The sequence below is a fragment of the Rutidosis leptorrhynchoides genome, chromosome 11, assembly GCF_046630445.1.
Source record: "Rutidosis leptorrhynchoides isolate AG116_Rl617_1_P2 chromosome 11, CSIRO_AGI_Rlap_v1, whole genome shotgun sequence".
NCBI classification, from domain to species: Eukaryota; Viridiplantae; Streptophyta; class Magnoliopsida; order Asterales; family Asteraceae; genus Rutidosis; species Rutidosis leptorrhynchoides.
The window spans coordinates 300,178,903-300,187,865 of record NC_092343.1 but is presented as its reverse complement, the minus strand read 5'-3'; the positions used below and the strand labels follow the sequence as shown (position 1 = coordinate 300,187,865).

General features: G+C 30.8%; 1 protein-coding gene across 1 annotated transcript; it reads right to left on the bottom strand.

Moving 5' to 3' along the window:
• Positions 1 to 3,705: 3,705 nt before the first annotated feature.
• LOC139877404 (protein PHR1-LIKE 2-like) lies at positions 3,706 to 8,375 on the bottom strand. Its single transcript, XM_071864824.1, has 6 exons — positions 8,058 to 8,375; positions 6,432 to 6,508; positions 5,982 to 6,036; positions 4,921 to 4,999; positions 4,776 to 4,845; positions 3,706 to 4,041 (listed from the first exon to the last, which is right to left on the bottom strand). The coding sequence occupies exons 1-6, from the start codon at positions 8,257 to 8,259 to the stop codon at positions 3,706 to 3,708; spliced, it is 819 nt and encodes a 272-aa protein (XP_071720925.1). The 5' UTR covers positions 8,260 to 8,375.
• Positions 8,376 to 8,963: the final 588 nt, after the last annotated feature.

Here is an 8,963-nt window from a genome sequence, read left to right as displayed (position 1 = left end):
TGCTAGGCCTTGAACCCGTGACCTCACGTTCCTTGCAAACACTCCTAACCAATCCGCTGACCATTCATTTCTTATATAACTCTTAAAAATAAATATATAAACCGTATTTCAATTTATTTCTTTCTTCTTCCTTAAACTACAGCTCATCGTTATCTTGTAATACCATCACCAAGTATCACAATCTCATCTTCTTTATCATAATCATCTTCTTATCATCATCATTAACTTAATACTATACCATCATCATCGTTACTGTGATCAGATAATAATCATGATCATCATCAACCAAATATTACATCATCATTAATTATCACTGTATTAATACCATCTTTAACTAATTATTATCATAAGATCATCACCTCTAAACTATCATCTTTGCATATCCTTCGGCCCAAACTAAGACACGGCCCAAATCAATTCGATCCAAAAGTATAACAATCGGCCCAGCTGGAATAATTTAGTCCAAGATGCACAAGTCCAAATATTTCTGGTTCTTTTTCTATATATAAAAAAAAAATTCGCACAGTAGGGTTTGAACCCGTGACCTGTTGCTTAAACTACTTCCCCTCCAAACCACTGAAGCACTCTTAAGTTGTTGTTTTCATTCGCGATTGTATTCATTTAACATGTACCAAACTCTCGGTTTAACACCCAACAACAAAAAGATCTCGGCCCAGCTAACTAATGTAATCCAATTCATGGTTGTTTGGGTTCCACGTATAGACTGCTCGACCAAACCATATTATACACAGCCTAAAAATATTTGGTTGCCACACCTTTTTATCTTTTTGTACAAGTCATTCCCTAACTCTTTTAAATCATCAAGTGGGTTAGTTGGTTTTAAAAAAAGGTGTCGGCCATGGACTTCATTTGTTCCACTTGCATAAAAAAAAAAGAAACGTGTTATATATATCATAAACTATACCTAATTTGATCGAGCTGTATAAAAGTTCTCGTCTCCTTTTTCTTTTGTAAAGTGTTCAATTGTATTGGGTTTTTGAAGCAGGAGCAGAAGAAGAATAGCAGCAGCCTCGTTCAATCATATCATAAAAAGGAATATAGCAGCACAGTCATGATAGTTGATGGTGGTTCGTTAAGTTAAGGTGGTTGTGACGGGTTACATGATGGTGTTGATTTGGTTTAAGGTTGTTTGATGGTATCATGGAGGTTATGAACCGAAAGTAATCGGGGTTCTTGGTTGTTTTGAACTGTTATGAAAGAGGAAAAAAATCAGTGATCAATGGTTGTTTGGTTTTTGGCTTCACGAAGAAGGAACAAGAAACAACCTTGGTTTCGGTTTAGTGGTTGTCTAAAACGATCGAAGGTTACAAGGTGGCGGTGAGTGTTTGATTGTGGTGATGGAACGTAATTGAAGACCTGAACTGAAAGGGTCTTGGTTCTTGAACGAGGTTAGAGTAGAAGATGCAGCAAGGTATAGCAGTTTAATGGTGTTGGAGTTTATTGATCAAGGTTATATAATTGTTCATCAAAGTTTATATGGTAAAAAAAAAACAGAAAAGTGTTGAGCTAAGCATCCGTACTAAAACAATTCTTATGGAACATCAATGGTATATATTCAACACATATACTTTGGTTTATGACGGTCACGAAAAGAATAAGAAGAAAGAAAATGGAAGAAGGTTACGATCATATGTGATGATCATGTAGTATTATGTATACTCAACATATAGAAATATAGATAAATAAAGTAGATATTGATTGATAGATATGGCTAACAAAAATCGTACCCTTTAACTGTATTGATTGTGATCAATCCAAAGTTTTTCTAAAAGTTGAAAGGAACATGAAACAACTTCTGATTCCAAATCGAATTTTATGATTTCTTTTATATAAATATTCATAATTAATATTAATAATAATTATAATAATAATAATAATAATAATAATAATCTAAAAAGAATTAATAATGATTTCTTAAAGTATATAGCTGTATATAACTGCGTACATATATATTAATTATTTAAAACTATTAAATATAAATGTATTAATAATAATACTTCTATTAATAATAATAATAATAATAATAATAATAATAATAATAATAATAATAATAATAATAATAATAATGATATTAATATTAATAATAATATCCAAATAATACTAATTATAATATAAATAATAATATAAATAATTTTAGTAAAAAGATAGTTTTTAGTTATTCATAATAATAATAATAATCATGATAAGAATAGTGATAATAATAATAACACTGGTATTAATATTAAATATTTATGTTAATAATAATAATGAAAGTTATAATAATAATAATATTAGTAAAGATAATGCATTAGATTTCATAACTATATATTATCTATAATAATGTAACTAATGCTAATATTAATTATTAATATTATTATTAATAATCATAATGAAAGTAATAACAATATTTCTATAACAACTATAATTTAATTTATAATTAAACTCATTATATTAGATATATATATATATATACACACATATCTATTTACATTTAATTGTTCGTGAATCTTTAAGAGCAGTGGATGGTCAGTTGAATATGTAAACAGTTCAAAATTTTTGAGACTCAACATTATGGAATTTGCTTATCGTGTCGAAACCATATAAAGATTTTGTTTAAATTTGATCAGAAATTCCCGGGTCGTCACAAATCACTGGGACCAAATCAGTCGAAAAAAAAAGCACAGGGACTAAACCAACATTTTGATACAAACCACATGGACCATTTCAGCAATTTTGCCTATTTTAAAATATGATTAAGCATTTTAAATAATTAAATTAGAATAATCAAAGATAGCAAAATGTGGCTTTTCATAAAAATTAAAATAAAATAAAAAAGCCGATAGTAAAATGTTTTTATATTTGAATTTAATTATGTTGTTTCATATCGATTGGTTAGGTGTCAAATTATCTGATACTATACAAGTTTTTAGAGAGAAAAATATGCACTAAAGGGAAAAATAATTATCACGTTTTGTTCACTAAACTGTGCCTTAGTGTTCATTTAAACGTTTTGAATCTCTTAAATCGCAATTAATCAACTTTTATGTTTAAGTCGTCAAATACAGGTAATTACTTATTTACGATTTTCAAAACGTAATGACCAGATAATCACATTTTAAACGCAAATCCAAACACCCCTCCTTAAGAGTGTTTCGCTCAACATTATGAATGAAAACAGAATATGAAAATGAGAACGAAAAAAAAAGGTAGTGATATATACACAACCCATTTTTGTTATGTACACAACTATCATGCTTTACAGTACTGTACAATACTGTAAAGCATGATGGTTGTGTACATAACAAAAATGAGTTGTGTACATATCATCACCCAAAAAAAAGTACTAAAGAAATGCAAAGATCATTACTTCATTCTCATTACTTGTACAAAGAAAGGTCTTAAGGTGTGATTTTTTCTAATGTATCTTTTATTATATGACAGTTGAAAATGCAAGAAAAGGACTGCACTTGTTAAGTTTTTGAGCCTTTACTATTACTTGGATGACATAAGCAAAGAGTCAAAGGCATGGTCTGGTTGACTTCTACAAACTGTTGCCTGACTATACACAAAAGTTACATATATATGCCAAAACACACATTAGACTAGCCATAATAATCCCTACTACATAATCCATCATCATTTCACCTAAAACATACTGAAAATGTCAACAACGAAACAAGAAAACTTCAAACAAGCTAACCGTCGTTAGCCGCTGTTAGCCGCCATCCACTCTGCTTGCGTAAACACGGTCCTTTGTCTCTTCTTCAGAGCTGTAGTCTCGGAACTCAAGCAGCTGTCCACTGAAATGTCCCCAAGACGTGCAGGCAGATTAAGAGCAACGTTACTGAGTGAAGGTGTAGGGGTGACAGATGGCGACCAGTCATTGGTTACCTTGATTGCTAGATCTGATAATTCTTCTCTAGCTGCTTCTAATCCAGCAGTTGCAATTGCGTGATCATTTAGAGCTTTACATGCTTTTTCCAAGATTGATTGAAGATACTTTCCTTGTGCTTCGATCCGCAGTTGGAGTCGTTGCTGGACCTGAAATGTGTACAAGTTTATAAGAAAGGGGATGATCCGTATACTACTAAAATTATCCGTACACCACTAAATATACATTATAATGTTGTACTATACAACCTACTAAAGCAGTTTTAGTGGTGTACGGATCAGTCCGCCATTAAAAATAGACTCATATACTTATCAAGGATTTTAAGCAGTACATCGTGTTAAGTATGTACGTATGTCGATTTTTCCGTGTACATTTGTGAGTCAAGTTTGTTATTGATCATAATTATTGATATTCTAAAGGTAGTAAAATTGAGGGTTGAAGCTGGTTGGGTAACGGGTCAAACCGCGCAAAATTTGGTATGGGTCAGAACATGACACTTTTTGTCAAAAACTTTTGAAGTTAAATTTTAAACATTCAAGAGGAAAGTATGATAATAAAATCGGTAATATTCGAATGTCGTGCAAATAAAAGTTGTTTCGGCAACTTTCGACCCGCTGGTATAACGTTTTCCCTTTTTAGTTTTTTTTTTTTTTTCTTATTTCAAACTTTTGAACCATAAAAGACGCAGCACATAAACCCAAACCGAGACCAATTCATAAGTAAATGGTCCAAAAGTGGGACCACTAATGCTATTAAGATATTCAACTATTTGAGCATCAGAATTACGCTCGAATCTTTATCGAGTAGTTGGCATCTCTAAATACATGTGCATTTGTGCACAATAAATAAACACACGCGCAAGTTTTTTACTTCATAAACTAACCTCTAGCTGGTCGTGCAATCTACGTTGGACTTCCATCTGCACTCGTAATGCTTCTGTAACCTCGAACCCACTGTTTCGATCACAACAAGAAAATCGTAAGATTAAAGCTACTAGCAAATTTAAGAATTCAAGAAACGGAACTTACTCGTTTAAATCCTGTGGTATCATCCTAGTTGATGATGATGTGGATGATGTCATGTCTTGGCTCTCGGCAACGCAAGATACTGTTGATGACACCACACATATGGGTTGAAATAAAGCGAATGCAACAAACAAAAAGCCAATTAACTATTATGTTGAAGCATAATAGTAAGGGGTTGCTATGTGTGCCCTTATGCCATATGTTAACGTGCATTTAATAAACCCGTAATTTCCTTAAATATCAATATCTATCAGAATTCGTAATTAATACTCACTAATTCAAACTAATAACCAGTGTTGTAAAAAACCCGAATACTCACAGATTAATCTCCGATTAATCATTTTTAAAAGCAATACGTTCCGATTTTCAAAAATCCGTTTAATTAAACGGTCAATTGATGGGTCAAAACTGAATTTAGTAACCAAAATCGGACAAAGTCAAGAATGGTTAACATTTTAACATTAATTTAAACTAGATGTTTATAGTTTTGGAGCAAAATAAACATTTTTAGACAATTATGTTAAAGTTTATTTTTATATTTATGGTTTTTTTCTATATTTACACATATAATTTTTAAAATTTAATATTTAAATCTATACAGTACAATCCGATTAATCCCTGAATTACCGATTAATCTTTTCAAAGTCCCGACCTATTAATCTCCGAATAGCGAATTTTGCAACCTTGCTAATAACTACCTTTCTGATAATAGTTAGTTACGGATTAATCAAAGTTGCACAATTAAAGAAAAGATATATTTTACTAGGGTTTAGAATAAAACGGGCGAAGTAAATAATTGTTTCTGCCACTAATTTTACTTTGCTTTCAGTCAAAGGCTTTGACTAATTATCTAAATCTTTGCTCCAAGCAAGTAAAATTACAGAGTAAAAAAAAGTTCATTTCTTAATGGAAAAATAATTACAGTTTCAATTTAATGAGGGATTAAAAATTTTATTTTCTAAATCGTACTTCTGTTTTACTTTTTCGAATCGTTATAATTTTCTTTCATAGATTTTCAGTAGAATATAAAGACGGTACTTGGTGAGAAGTTTATAAAGTAATACCTTCTTTTGAGTTCTCTGAAAACTCTTTGCATGATTGCTTTCCCATACGATATTTCTGCAAATACACGTGGCTTGAATTAAAACGAGATATATCTACAAAAGTACAAATAACGACCTAACAGTAAGCAAAACTCGAGTAAATGTGTTTTGTCCTAATTCTATGCTATATAATAATCCTAATTAGATAATCAGTTGTAATATATATTTTAGACTGAAGATAGTGTTTGGATGTGCTTCCACTATTTGAAGATGTAATAATCGAACTAATTTGTTATTTTAGTGTTCGGCGATATGATTATTTAAGAAACTAATTGATAGAATAACCAAACTGAGCATATCATATATACTGGTTTAGCGTTGAATTAAATATGAAAGCTGATTTTTCAAGCAACAATAAATATATTTTATAATTTTTTTTAAACTATTTGTAAAGGAAATACAATAACAGACCTGTAGATGCGATTTCAGATGATAAAGAGTAAGGCCTTTCACCCCCATTGTTCTCATGATCATCTTTGGCGTTGCTTCTGCAATAAAAATTATACATAGAATAAGCAAAGAACGTTAAACGACTATCCAAAAAGGTATATCTTTACTACAGTTGAAATTTTATAGATCAATTAAGGATCTTTATACACTTTTCAGTAATCATGAATGGTGAAATCGATTTTTATATTAACTTCAATTCCTTTTTGGAATACTAAAATATACTGATGATAATTATAGGATATACAGTCATACACCGTATACAATCACCCACAAAAACAATAAATTTAAGGTACGAAATCTAAGGTACATTACATAAGGTTAAAAAAATACGTCGATAAGGTTGCAAAAATCGCTACTCGCTAAGTACTCAGCCGGGAACTTTTAGGGAGTACTCGGGAACTCGGGAAATACTTGGACGTTGACGAAGTTTGACTTTGACCGATTCCGAGTTTTTGCCGAGTTTGAACATTTTTACCGAGTTTGACCGAGTACTCGACGAGTTGCGAAAACCGATTAAAAACACGCCTATGTATAACAATAATTGAAGAAACTTTTCAATAGATATATGTCACTGAATAAATTCGATTAAAAACAATAATTAGCTACTTCGTATAAGTGAAACATATTAACAACATTAAATGACATTCGGTGTTAAGATTCGGTATGATGCATGAACACGATTTCAATTGTTATACGTAGAAGATGACAATACTTAAAAGCTTTAACAAACTGCACACGATTAACATGTGTTATTTACTTATTTATATTATATTATGAGACTCTAAAGTTTTATACTACCTATATCTATTAAGGTAAAACACAAGACTAAGACTTATAACTGAATAACGGTGAACCATATGATGCTTTAATCAAGACTCAAGACATTTCACTTGTAGTAAAATGTAACACTTTCCTATTGCAAAACAACAATATTTACTAAAAATAAAACCGTATTGTAACCACTAATCATTACTTGTTTTCCCTAACTTTTTACAATCAAAGCTGCAAAGCAGGCTTTATAATCCCAAAATTTATCTGTCGAAATGAGTTCTTACCAAAATCAATTGAACCTTATTTAGCAGTACACAAAACATTGCCATGAAATTGTACATTGTTTTCTTGAAACTACAAACAAAATTCTTTATACATATCTCAAACCTCCAAAAAAGTCAACTTTTTGAGATTTTAGTCTATACAATGACTTCCAAAAAGTTTATCTTTGTGCAACCCCAACTAACTAGCCCACACCAGACTTTGTAAAACAAGCTTCTACACTTTTACATTTTGACTGTTGGAGTCAAAGCTACTACTTTACTAAAACATAATTACCATAAATTTGTCCCAAGTTCCTAACTTTTTTCTCATTATTGTATATATAGAAAAAACCCATTATGTTGAACAAATTCAACTTCAAACCCTAATAAATTTTTGCAAAAAAAATAAATAAACAAATGTAAATCTATATTTATTTCCCCAAAAATTACCCCTAAAATATACTCAAATGTACAATTAATTAACTTGACAAATAACCCAAAATAACAAACCAACATTAAATTAAATTAATTAATGTGAGTGAAAGAGACTAACTATCAGGACCACCAAGTTGAGTAACAGCATCAACAAATCGGTCATGGAGCTCCGCAGTCCATCGGAGTCGGGGCTTCGGATCCGTAGTCAAGACTAAACATGGATCCCCCACCACCAGATTACTATTACTTGTTGTTCTTGTTGGGTAATCAATACCAATACTACTTCCTTCTAAAGGGATTGAATGAATCCCTGAGTACATTTTAATTTCAGGGAACTAATTAATTTTAATTAAAAATGTAATAAATAGTTTTTTTTTGTTTTTTTATTTTGGGTTTCTTGAGTGAGACTGTGAGTTGATGTTGGAAAAAAAAAAGATGAGATATAAAATGGGGGTGAGGTAATTGCATGCATTTTTTATATTTTATAATTTTTTGAGGTTATAAAAGAAAGAGATTTATGTATTTTTTAATAAAAAAATATCTTAAATTTGATTTGGGTGTATCATTTTAGTCTGGTTTCTTGCTGTCTCTGTAATTGTTTCTTCCCCCACCATACAACATTATTTTTTCCTGTTTCAAATGGGCAAAAAAATCCTCTTTATTGTAAACAGAGTTAACTAGTTTTCGAACTTTCGCTTTGCGCCGGTAGTTCGATTTTCAATATATTTTATTGCGTTAAGTTTGTAAAATTATTTCGTGGCTAACGATGATGTCGTTGAAGCGCAACTCGAGTCGAACTAAAAGGTATCACCCGTGAAAGATTTAAATGTTAATTTAAATTAACAATATATGTGCATCTCCGCGTTTCGCTATGAAATTGTCGACTTTTAAAAATTTAACGCAAAATCAACGTGTATGAAAAGTACCCCAAATATTTAGCGTTTTTTTAAAAAAGCGTCCATTTTGCGTATAGTTAGTGACATTGTGTTCCTAAAATTATTTCGAGTTTAACGATGGTGTCGGA

Excerpts from the sequence above, each read along its gene's own strand:
- LOC139877404 (XM_071864824.1), bottom strand. The coding sequence starts at position 8,259 with ATGTACTCAGGGATTCATTCAATCCCTTTAGAAGGAAGTAGTATTGGT. Across the intron at positions 6,509-8,057 it reads TCAACTTGGTGGTCCTGATA|AAGCAACGCCAAAGATGATC; the intron begins GTTAGTCTCTTT and ends TTTTTATTGCAG. Across the intron at positions 4,846-4,920 it reads ATACCACAGGATTTAAACGA|TGGGTTCGAGGTTACAGAAG; the intron begins GTAAGTTCCGTT and ends TGATCGAAACAG.